Source organism: Uranotaenia lowii, chromosome 2, assembly GCF_029784155.1.
Source record: "Uranotaenia lowii strain MFRU-FL chromosome 2, ASM2978415v1, whole genome shotgun sequence".
Lineage (NCBI taxonomy): Eukaryota > Metazoa > Arthropoda > Insecta > Diptera > Culicidae > Uranotaenia > Uranotaenia lowii.
The window spans coordinates 296,714,156-296,726,202 of record NC_073692.1 but is presented as its reverse complement, the minus strand read 5'-3'; the positions used below and the strand labels follow the sequence as shown (position 1 = coordinate 296,726,202).

At 35.9% G+C, this 12,047-nt stretch overlaps 1 protein-coding gene across 5 annotated transcripts in view; it reads left to right on the top strand.

Annotated features, from left to right (window-relative positions):
• LOC129748160 (uncharacterized) overlaps positions 1-12,047 on the top strand; it is a 61,563-nt gene that overhangs the window by 37,448 nt on the left and 12,068 nt on the right. For all 5 annotated transcript variants that reach the window (XM_055742676.1, XM_055742675.1, XM_055742674.1 and 2 more), the window contains one exon: positions 5,769-6,116. In XM_055742676.1, the coding sequence (XP_055598651.1) occupies positions 5,806-6,116 (311 nt within the window). In that variant the 5' untranslated portion in view covers positions 5,769-5,805. The remainder of the gene's footprint in view (positions 1-5,768; positions 6,117-12,047) is intronic.

Below are 12,047 nucleotides of genomic sequence, written 5' to 3'. Positions count from 1 at the left end.
GTTTGGATGTGTTGGTCGAACAATGTGGAATGATTATCGCGATTATCTACGCAAGAGGGATGATAGTCAAACGACTAACTACACCAAAGATCAAAATTTCATTTGACATTTTTTTGCTCTCCGATCAAACGATTGCGCTCTCCACGATTGTCACGAACGATGTGTGGTGGTTGTCTCCGGAAAAATTCAAACGATGGTGACCACTTACAAGCCTGCTTCAGACATTATTATTATTATTATTATTTTTTTTTTTTTATTAAACTAAACTTTACATCTACAGTTGGGTCATCTACAGTTGGGTACACTGCCTGTTAAACCATTAAAAAAAATTCTTTAAATCTAAAAACTACAACTGATCGATATTTACTGATTACCATTTAACAATACAACTATTCAAATTGCCAACATATAATTATCTTTTCTACTTCACATAACTCCAAACTACTGAGCAGAGAGAGAAAGATTTTCAGTGCTGTTTTTGCTGTTTAAATTTCGATCTGCCTCGCTCGAGCTCGAGTAAGTGCTGTCTGTGCCTCCAAGAAATTAGGAGAAGGTTTAACAGTCAAGAAACCTGAATCTGATTCTGTAGATGTTTCGGAACCATTTCTACTGTAAGTTTTAACTTCCTTCCGTCCACGTTTCGTCCTCTCAGCGTTTGTTTTCGCATATGCAGTCTTCATTTGTTCAGTAGCTGTGTCATTTTTCTCAGGCTCTAGATTATTCGATGTTTCCGAGACCTCCGATCGATGTTTTGAGTTATTTCCATTACAGATTACCTCACTTCCTGCCTTCTCGCTTACCTCCTCGTTGGTCTGTTCGCACGAGCTCTCTACTGATGGGATATCAGATGATTGACTCTGCACAGCATTGTCAACATTCTGCGCATCTGCAGCCGTCTGTAACTGACGATTTGGTCCTGCAACAACATCACTGTACCGTGGAACTTGCTGAGATAACCTACTATTCACTGTAATGCGTTTGGGACAATTCGCCTTGATGTGTTCTTTACTCCCACAAACGAAACACTTATTTACTAAGCCTTCATAGAACACGCGAGCTTGAAAATTGCGCACGTGCACTGTCGCTGGAATCTCATTCTTGATTTCCATATGGAGTCCACGCACACCTGTCCAGATCGGGAAACCAGTTTCGCTGCTGTATTTTTCTCTAACCATTCTCTGTATAACTCCAAATTTTGAAAAGACATCCGATAACTCCTTATCCTCTATTTCCGGTGGTAAATGGAAAATTCGAACGTACTTGAAGACGGTGGATGCTTCAGAAATGGTCACAACTGTCGAAATATTGGGATTGTAAGAGAACTCCATCGATGATGGCAACCGCGACAACGTTCCTTTCACTAGTTCTTCAGTCTTGAATTTTAAGTACACACAATGATCCTTTGGCTCTTTGTACATTGCCAGAAGGTTTCCACAAACTAATTTCATTTTCAGTTTCAAAAACTGAAAGATTTCAAAATCTGACGGCTCAGATTTGCCAGGTCCAAAAAAAATTTTCACCGAGTTGGTTCTAGCTTCTTCCATTTTGGATCCCATTGTCACGAATCTCTCCGACTGGATATAAGCTATTGTGTTGAACAAAAGCAAACTTTATAAGTAGCTCAGCTACTCAAGGCTAAACGAAACGTCACAGCTAAGAAAAGACGACCACTCCGGTTAAAGTGCGAACACCAACTGTATTTTTTTTTTTCATTTTATTATAATTTTATTATATTTTTTTGTGTAAATAGTACAATAATTGTTACTTATTTTAAATATATATACGTATAAGTAAAGAATTTATCCTGAACTGATCAAAATTACAAATAAATTTGAATGCTCAAAAACCTGAACCTATCTAACTAGACTATCAGCTGTCTCCTGCTTTCTGTCGTGTCTGATCTACTCTAAGTTGCTCGTCATTTTCATCTGCTTTGCCTTGATTTTACTTCTTGTAAGGCGATCTGTTGATTCACATAGCTGAGTACTAGGTAGGTACGTTGACAACACCTTCGTTAGTATCCGAATCTGTAGTAGAGTTTTCGGATTCCAGTTGACCTTTCGTTTTTCCACTACTCTTCTTCCCTTGGTTCCGCTCACGCTTGTTTTTTGTTGAAATGTATTCCGTCTGATTAGGGTCGACGTTTACTTCGGCTCCTACTCGGCCAATTTCTTCGAGAGATTCATCTTCGCTATCAATTGTCATGACGCTGCTTCCATTTTTCGTCTTCTCCTGATCAAGAACGTTTTCACAGGTCGTCTTTTCATTTTGGCCTTCAAATGTTGGCTGCACTGTGGTACGCTGAAGGAGAGAAACATGGAGCGTACTCTCACCACTGATAGATGTGTTTGGCTTTGGATCCGCAGTTGGCTTGAACCATTTTGAGCCGCTTGCAAGAACAGCGGTATACAAACTTGAGTTTCCTGCTTGCTGTAGTCTTTCGTTGGTTGTCTTTTTCTGAGGGCAGTTGGCCTTGAGATGTTCCACAATACCGCACAAGAAACATCTATTAATGATCCCTTCATAATAAACACGTGCTCTTAGATTCCGTACGCACACGTTGGCTGGTATTTCGATTTCTTCCTTTATCTCCAAATGCACTCCACGCACGAAATTTCAAATAGGGAATCCTGTCTCTTCAGCATACTTTTCTCGGTCCATTCTGACAACTTTCCCGTAATTTCCCATGATTGTAGCGATTTCGTGATCCTCAACTTCCGGCGGTAAGTTGAACAACCGCACGTACCTCACAATAGCATCAGCCGAGGATAAACTCACCTGAACACTTCTTTTATTCTCATACTCGAAATCCATGGTCTGGGGTAGATCCTTGAGAGTTTTGTGCATGTCCTCCTCTTTTTTAAACTTGATAATCACAAATTGATCTAATTTGTCTTTATACATTGACAAAAGTTTATCAGACGTTAGATACATTTTGGAAGTCATAAAACCGAAAACTTCAATTTCAGTCGGTTCCTGAGATCCGCGAACGAATCGGATCCTCACAGAATTAGTTCTAAGCTTATTGTCCACCATATTGAATCAATACACTATCACACTTGCTTTTATAACCAAAAGCAAGCTGATTTTGCTCACGAGATAACCTTGAAACTTTGTTGCTTAAAACACGTCTGACCAGTACAACGCTCAGTAGCAAACTGTCCACCCTGAGATGATCGGGTTTGAATTTTATGTTAGGTTTTTGAAAAATGTTCCATCTTTAATTAAAATTAAGTCATATAAACTCAATATTATCATTTTGTCAAATACATATAAAGAAGGTTTTGTTCACGATCTGTTGAATGAGATCAAAAGAATTCCAATATAGAATAAGATGGCTGAGATGTACCCGATCAAAATTTTAATGTGATTTTAAGGGGTGATCCCAAACTTTTGACCGGCAGTGTAGTTTCACAAAGATTTTCATCTGAAAAAAGTTATAAATATGACGTTGGTTAAAAATGATGAAATAAAAAACTTGCCCAAACATATTTTGTTGGATAAACCAAATATTTTCCATCAATATAGTTGTCTGTAATCAAGAAAAACAACTTCCGTGAATTTTCCAAAAAAAAGGGGATCAAAGGGTTAAGTTCTCTGTCAGGATTTCAACCGTCGAATCTCTTCAGACATTAATTCAGATATCAAAACTGTCTGCTTGAGGTAGTACAATTCGTACACAGAATTTTTTTTTTGCTGGTTATTGTCCCGCTGACTTTCCAGAAAAATTTCCAGCAATTTGAATTGCTGAAAACGATCAGCAAACTTAATTGCTGGAAATCCAAAAATCTCAATGGCTGGAAACCACACACAAAACTTTCGAGGCTCCACTTAGCAAAAATTCGCTGTTGCTTTCCGTTAGCAAAAATATTTTTTTACTTTTGAGTTAGCAAAAAGCACAATTTACTTGATTTTAGTAATCAGAAAGTTAATCTTGCTCGATTTTAGTAAAACGAAGGTTTTCTAGCCGCCTTATTTCTAGATAGCAGCTGCTGCCGGTAGAGACAAAAAAATAAACTGACGGGATTCAGTGCCGTTCCGGAAATTCGATGCTGGCGGTTCTTTTGGTGGCTAAGTTCACGACAAATTGGTAGCCAAATCGATAGTGGATGCAAACAGGTAAGAGTCGATCAAGAAGTGTAAAATGTTTTCCGTTTTTTAATGTATGTTTTTTTTTCCTATTAGGTTGCTGCTGCCGGTGGGGTTCCGGGTTTTAATTGCAACAGTCCGAAAATCGAAAGGGACAAAGCTGGAATTTCAATGCGGTGCGTCCGGAACAACCCCGGTGTCGATCGCTTGGCATTTCGCGTTCCCAGGATCGGAACTAAATAAGTTCCATGAAGTGTCGAAATAAAGAGAAAAATCAATTGAAAGTAAACTTATTTTTGTATTCTTTTCAATAATCTAACATTCCCTAAGAAATTGCAAAGAAAAACAATAAATATTGAAATTTCAGGTCCGGGGAGATCTTTTCCTCCGGTTTTTGCTAGAAAAGTGAGCAAAAATTGCGGCGGCTAAATTTGTCTCTCGTTTGCTAAAATTTTAGTTCGAAAAAATTGCTAAATTGATTGCTAAGATTTTAGCTGGTCAAATTTGAGCAAAATTTTGCTAATTTCCGGCCTCGAAAGTTTTGTGTGCAGTTATCTCAATTACTGGAATCAGCATTTTTTCCAAGAAACAACTGGAAATCTTGGTATTTTAAATTAGATTTTAATTTTTAATATCAATATTAAGCCCTCATGGCTTATATTAATAATGAGACATTGGTTATTTTATTTTTCTTGAGCTATATTTATTTATATTTTTAAAACAAAATAAAATAATATTGGCCAGTGGGTTGGCCTGTTTTTGCTGGACATCGTTCTCCATATAAAATAAAAATAAAATTATTAGTTTCTTTATGCAAAACTCTATCTCTTCAAAAAATATACGTTTGGTTTAAATACTTCATTGCTGGAATAAAGAAGGAAATAAATTCGATGTCTCCACCGTTGGATACACGAGAAACAAACAAACACTTTTAGCACGCAACGAAAAATAACTAGCAAAAACCAAAAACAAATTTGAGTTTGACAGGTCGATTGCTGGTTTTTCAGCAATGAAGATAAAATGGTGGAAAAATCAGCAAGAAGGAGAATGTTTGCTGGTTTCCAGCAAAAAAAAATGGATTGCTGGACTTTTCCAGCAATTTTTTTTTTGCTGGAAAACCGAGGCAAAAATTTACTGTGTATGATGTTCCTGAGAAACTAAACGTTAAACGCCCAAATGGAAGTTCTTAATTTAAGTTTTATAGATTTATTTAGTATTAGAAAGCTATGGACTTTTTCTTACGTGCCTCAGCTTGAGTCAATTTAGGTAGGTAGGCTCTTGACTGTTTCTCTTATAGTCAAGAAGCGCGAAAATGTTCCACAAGACAGATAGAAACCTTCTGAGGAAAATATGTCACGTGACACGTGAGCCTAATGTTTTTGCACCTTATACTCTCTCCAGATACCGTTATACAATATGTATATTCAATTGCACCGCTGCTGTCTCCAGCGGGGGGAAATGCTAATGTCATCATGAAGCGTAATCTAATAATCTCTTGAATTTGCTCTAGCTCCCCGACCGAATAGGGCGCGCATTGATGTGTCGCTTATGCAAACAGACACTTTACGTTCTTATTTTTATGTGTTGTCCTATCTCAAGCAACTATCCAGTAGCCACATTCAGTCAGTAGGTCCTATCAAGGTACTTATTCAGTGATTCTATTTTCGGCTCACTTACAGGCTGCTGGCCGCTGAAAGGACACGCTGAGCGTTCCCAATGACGTCACCGAAGAGCTGCACGACGAGCATAGTTACGACGACGGCCACCAGTATCAGCAGCAGCAACAAACCAACGACAGTAGCAACACAAGCGCCGGCCATTCCCTCGGCCCTGACCGTCTCCAGCCGAATTCTCCGCTCGCCGTCGCACGAAAGCTTCTCGACGGATCTATCGCTGATTTCGATTTCCGTCTCGTCGATGACCTCGGAGGCGACCAGCGTGCTGAATCGATCTAGCTGCGGTCTGCTCACCAAAACCATGGAGGAAAAGTTGGGAAACCTGTTGCTGAAGGATGCCAAGAAAAATCGGTAAGAACGGGAAATAGTTGTTTAGCAGATTTGCGTTTTTTTATTGTTTATCTTCCATGCCGAACAGGATACAGAGCGTGATAAATTATTTTTGAAATTTATTAACATTTATCAAGTCAATTTTAAATCAAAATCAAACTTTTTGGGAAAAATATCATGAAAAAGTGCATCGAATTCAACATCTTAGTTTTGACTGTTACAGGATACTTAGCCAATTTGTTGTCGATTAGCTTTTTGTGGCATTTTAAGCATCTCCAAGCTTTTTCATCACCTTTTTGTTGTCATTGATTAAGTTAGTCTAGGTTAGCTATGAACAAAATGTTATACTTTATCAGTGGTTATACTATACTCTAGAGATGTACCGAATAGTGGTATTCGGTGAACGGCGACCTTATCAACTATTCGGCCGAATATTCGGTTGAATATTCTGTAAAGTTTTTTAGAAAAAAAACAAAAGCGATTATTTCAAATTCTTTCTATTTTTCTCAACCTGGTGTGTGATTAAGACCTTCTTCTAGAATGGGTCTTCTACATTTCAAGAGTTAAATTTTATTTCAGCGAGCTCCATTGAAAGATCGGACGGTTTTCAAAATAACATTAGGGGAGAGTGGGGATACTTGATCCCCTTTTCTTATTTTCACCATATCTTTTTGGAAAAATTTAGCAACTCGCCGTCTTTGAAATTTTCTGACAGCTTGTAACTTCGAATTTCTATGCTCCAAAAATTGTACGATACTTGAACCCGTTGATGAACTAGAAGCATTTTCGTGGGAGTAAAAAAATTGCGATTTTTCTGAAGTTAGGGGAGACTTGATTCCCTATTGAAGGAGACTTGATCTTTTATTCAGGATGCCCTAATCCTTGTATAAAAATCAAACAAAACCCCAAGATAGAATGTTAATTGACTATTTTGGTCATGTTTGTTCTCATTTCACAATTTATAGCAGCCATAAGACGAAAATTCTATAACTTTGTCTCAACGCTAATAACATTGCATACTTAAAGGCGCTATTTTTTTATAATTAAGAGAAAATTAATTATTTTTGCTCTTTTCCTCAGACAATTGTTTGATAAATATTAGTTTTTGAATAAATATTAGTAATTTCGTAATCAGCAATCATAACGATCAATTCAGATGAAGAATATGCCGTTTGGAAGGGGGATCAATTGTACCCAACTCTAGGGGATCAATTATACCCATAATCATTATTTTAGAAAACTTTTTCTGAAAAAAGTTGAGAGTTTTCCATTGCTTTGAAAATATGGCATTATGAAGTTCATCTTACGCTCGAACGTTTGATACATTGGAACAAATATTTTTTTCATAATTTCCCCATGTAAGAAACATTTTAAAGTGATGAAAAAAGATCTTCAAGTTACATTTTGTGAAATTTTTCAAACAAAGTTCAATTACTCAAACAATTGTTTTGTTAAAAAAATTTAAACTACAAGCATTGTTATTTTGCCCATTTTGGCACATTTTTCTAGAACATTTGATCTTCGTAAGACACTCCAGTTTCGAGATCTAGCTAAGGAATCAAGTATCCCCAGAGATCAAGTATCCTCTTTCTCCCCTACTTGTCGCTTCTGGGGCGTCTATCAAAAAGAGATTTATTTCCAGTGAAATCTGGAATATTACTTGTTGAAAAAAGGTACCAAGTAATTTGAAATTGCTTATTTATAAAGATATCTTCAAAACAGTAGTTTAAAAGAACGATGATCCTTGACCTTAAGCATATAAATAATAACATAATACATATGTAATACTTTCTACTGCATGCTTTGAAATGTTTTAATTTTTGAATTGTTTGAAAAATTTCGAAAAAATAGGGCTTAACTAAATTCCAAAACATTTATGAGTAAAGTAAAAGATTTTTTTTAATTCAAATTTTTCCTCAAATCATATTAGCAGCGTTCAAATCGTATCTAAATGCTTAAAAATGGATGATTATTATTCAATTAGTTCTCAAAAACCGTTTTTAGACACAAAAACTAAGAAGGAGAGGAATTTGAGTTTTTTTTTAAACTAAATCAAGCAAATAATGTGTATAAACCCGAGAAGAAATGCGGGAAATTTTTAACAAAATCTGGGCATCCTGGTCTGATTTGGCTCATCTCGAACTCTTCATTAAATGCATCCAAAAAAACGGGAATAATCGATAATCTAAGCAAAAAGCGATATTTGTCAGCATTCTTTAGTACGATCTACAGTGAAAGATACACGAATACACCTTAGATGTTTCACTGAAACCTTAAATTTTGGGTATTGGGTAGCTTTTTCAAAATTACTTTTGGATATTTCATAAATTATCCAACATCATTTGAAAAATTTGACAAATCTTCTATTTTATAAATTTTAAAAATAAATATTCGGCCTATTCGGCCGAATACTCTAGTATTCGGCTTCGAATATTCGGAACATCTCTACTATACTCTAGAAAATAACAGAACGCAGCGATGGCCGAAATATGTCGTGACACGGTAATCGCAGCTCCATTGGAGGTAATGGTTTGTAAGGGTGAAATAGTATCTTGGGGCCAAGAAAAACCACATTGGAAAAAAATAGTTGTACACTGAGGTCTCGTTTTTTTACACGGTATTTTTACGCTGTCGTTTTTGACGCGGTTTTTTGGAATTGACGCCGTTTTTTTAGCGCGGTTTTCGCAATTAACACGGTATCAGAGAGAAAATATTTTCAATCTGTTTCAATGCAAACAAATTGCCGACCGAAGGAATTAAATCCCCACAATATCTATGTTGGGTGAAGAGACTCAACGGGTAGAAGTATAGAAGTTCAAATTCGATGTCCGACGCCATCTTAAAATCCAAGATGGCGGCATCCATTGAGCTTTTAATTGCTTAAAATGTCTGAAATTCGTATCAAACCTCCACAATATGGGTATTGGGTCAAAGGGCTCATCTTCAATCCAAGATTGGGGCTTCCGCTTAACTTTAAAATTTTTTAAATGACTAAAATTGCATTAATGAAAAAACAAAATCTGACAATACTATGAAAAAATATGGCAAATATGTCAAAATAATTAAAAATATGACATAAATATAGCTAAATAATGACAAAATGTGACAAAAATTTGGCAAATATGACAAAAATTTGTCAACAAAATGAAAAAAATTAGACAAAACTGGAACATAAAAAATATGACAAAATTATGAAAAAAAAATTGACAAATGTGATAAAATTATGACAAAAAATGACAAAAATATGAAAAATATGACAAATATGACAATACACCGGATTCTTTTTTTAAACGATTGTTGTGTACGTGCAAAAAAAGAAATCGTTTAAAAAAAGTTCAAAGCAACCGGGCGAAATTCATCGCTCATTTCGAGTAAAGTGGCCAACTTGGGCTGTAAATCGATCATTTCCAACCAGATAGGTCATTCTGAGGGGATGTGAGTAAAATCGGGAAACTCGAATATTTCTTTTGAATTGATTTGTTTTGGGTTTTAAGCCATGGTTGTTCCGGAACTTCCGTAGAGTTTCTAAGTTGCCATTCCGACCAATGTTTGGTTGGGCTGCAACACCCGAATTTATTTACCACCCAAGAGTGTTTTGGAAAAAAACGGGAACGTCTAGAACAAGTTTTCGACGTGTGCGGAAATCGTCTTTTTTCGAAAAAATCGTGTAAAAAAAATCGTTCAAAATAAAACCGTGTAAAATAAGATCGTTTCATTCATGTGATTTGTTGTAATTTACAACATGTTAAAGTTAAGCGGAAGCCTTCATCTTGGATTTTAAGATGACACGCCATGGCCTCAAACAGTGAAATTCGACTTCTACTCGTTGAGCCCTTTCACCCAATACCCATATTTCAGGGATTTCGTACGGTTTTCTGTCATTCAAGGCATTTTGAAGTTGGGCCATCTTGAATTTCAAAATTGTGTCCCATTTTTCGGAGTCCTCATAAGGTCCTGGCACAGTGTATCCATTTCCTTAAAATTTCTCTTCATACCCTAAGCGGTTTTTTTCTATGGGCCTGAAGTTCACAAGGTCTTTTTTACGCGGTTTTTCGGAATTAACGCGAAAAAAAGACCTGAGTGGAATATCTGGAAAAAAAAAGTGGCAAAGGTGCTCAGGTAGAGGGCCAATTCCAAAATAATCTTGTCAACATGCAGATGGTTCTTAATTCTGATTTTAAACCGAAAACAGTCCTCAAAACATTTTTCTTCCACATGTGGAAGTAGATATTTTGCGCTCCATAGTAACTTTTTCTTGTCTCGTCAAGATCTTTCGAACCGTAATCCGTATATTTCACATCCGTGTACATCAGAAAATCAAGTTTTATACATTTATTCCCAAACTCCTTTAAAATAATCAGCTAACTTTTAAATTACCCCAAATTGTAAAACCTCATATTTAATAGAAAAATTCTTCATTATTTTATTGGTGTAAGGTAGAAAAAATTTAAAACAAATAACAAAAATATACCATGAAAGATGTATGCAAAATTACAAGTAGGGAAAAATCGGGTAAAATGGAAACTTTCAAATTACAATGTGTGACAAAAATCTAATGATGGAAACATTTTTGCTAAAGTGTATCAACACTTTCGAGACCCTTTGTTTATTTACATCAAGCAACGTCTCGTAATAGCAAACAAAACAAAGTAAAACTTTAAGAATCCATTATTTGATGTAATTTTCTTTTCTCAGAAAATAGTTCATAACTCATAACATTTTCGAAAATTTCAACGGTGTTTAACGGTGTTTATTAGGCTTCTCTTTAACCATCTGGAAGAAAATCAGCGAAAAAAGTTGCTAAGGCGGGTGAGACGGACACCTGCCTATAAAAGACCTTGGTAAGAGCAATTTTTGGTCGAAAAGCACTCACCATCTCAATCAGGCCATAAAAACTGTAAAAACTGGATTCCTGGTGAAGACAGCGCATATAAAATACGGAATCCTAAAAACCACACTGTTTTGCTTTTGGACTCGGACCAGTTGGTTCCATTTTGGTTAAAAATGTTCTCAAATAATTAGCTCACAAAAATATGTACTTTTACAGCATTTTTTCGGAAATATGTACCTTTTCCACGCAGTGTCCGTTTTAGACGACCATTTTAGAAAAGTGTAATTTGCAAGCTTTTTTTAGATTGCTATAGAAACAGTCTTGATGGAGGAAATTTACTAATTCTAATTGTAAATGCGAAAGTAAACAACCTAAGCTGCCCATCTGATTGAAAATTACGATGAGAAAAGCAATGGCCCTTATTCTGCGCCGCGAGTGACGTGACGATAGTCGACTCACCCAAGTCACACTATTCCAGTAGTCGGTTTGGGTGAGGAACGTCACTTCGGATGAACTTTGTGAGTTCTTACCCTATTCTGATAGTCAACGTGGGTGAGAAACGTCGCATTCAGGTGACGATTTTAGGTGACAATTGTCGGTACCTTTTCAGGTGGCGACGAGAGAGAAATTGAATGGAAAATTGATACAAAATGGAATATTTTGGTTCGAAGTATTTATTTACATTAAAGTTTGATAATTTTGAACACAATCAGATTAATTTACTTAAATTTAAAAAAAAAACTATCTTTTCTCAGTGAAAAAAAAAGTTTATTAAATAACTGGTATCATAAGATATTTTCATTAGATTTTGGGAAAAACATTTTTCCCTTTTAAAAAGTACATTTTTATTGATTGAACGAAAAGTTGTTCTATGATCCATCAATCGAAAATCAATTCCATTGAGATTCGTTGCTTTTCCAGTTGGTGGATACATGTGTGATTTCATCGGTTAAAACTAAAATTTAAAACAATTAACATCAATTGCATTCTATACTTACCTATAGCTTTTCTAGGGAACCTGTCGTCGAAATGAGGCCATCATTTTCTGCATATATTAAAACGTCGATGACCATTCCCCAAAGTTCCTCGCAAAGCAGCTGGTCCTTTTTTTCTCTATAGAC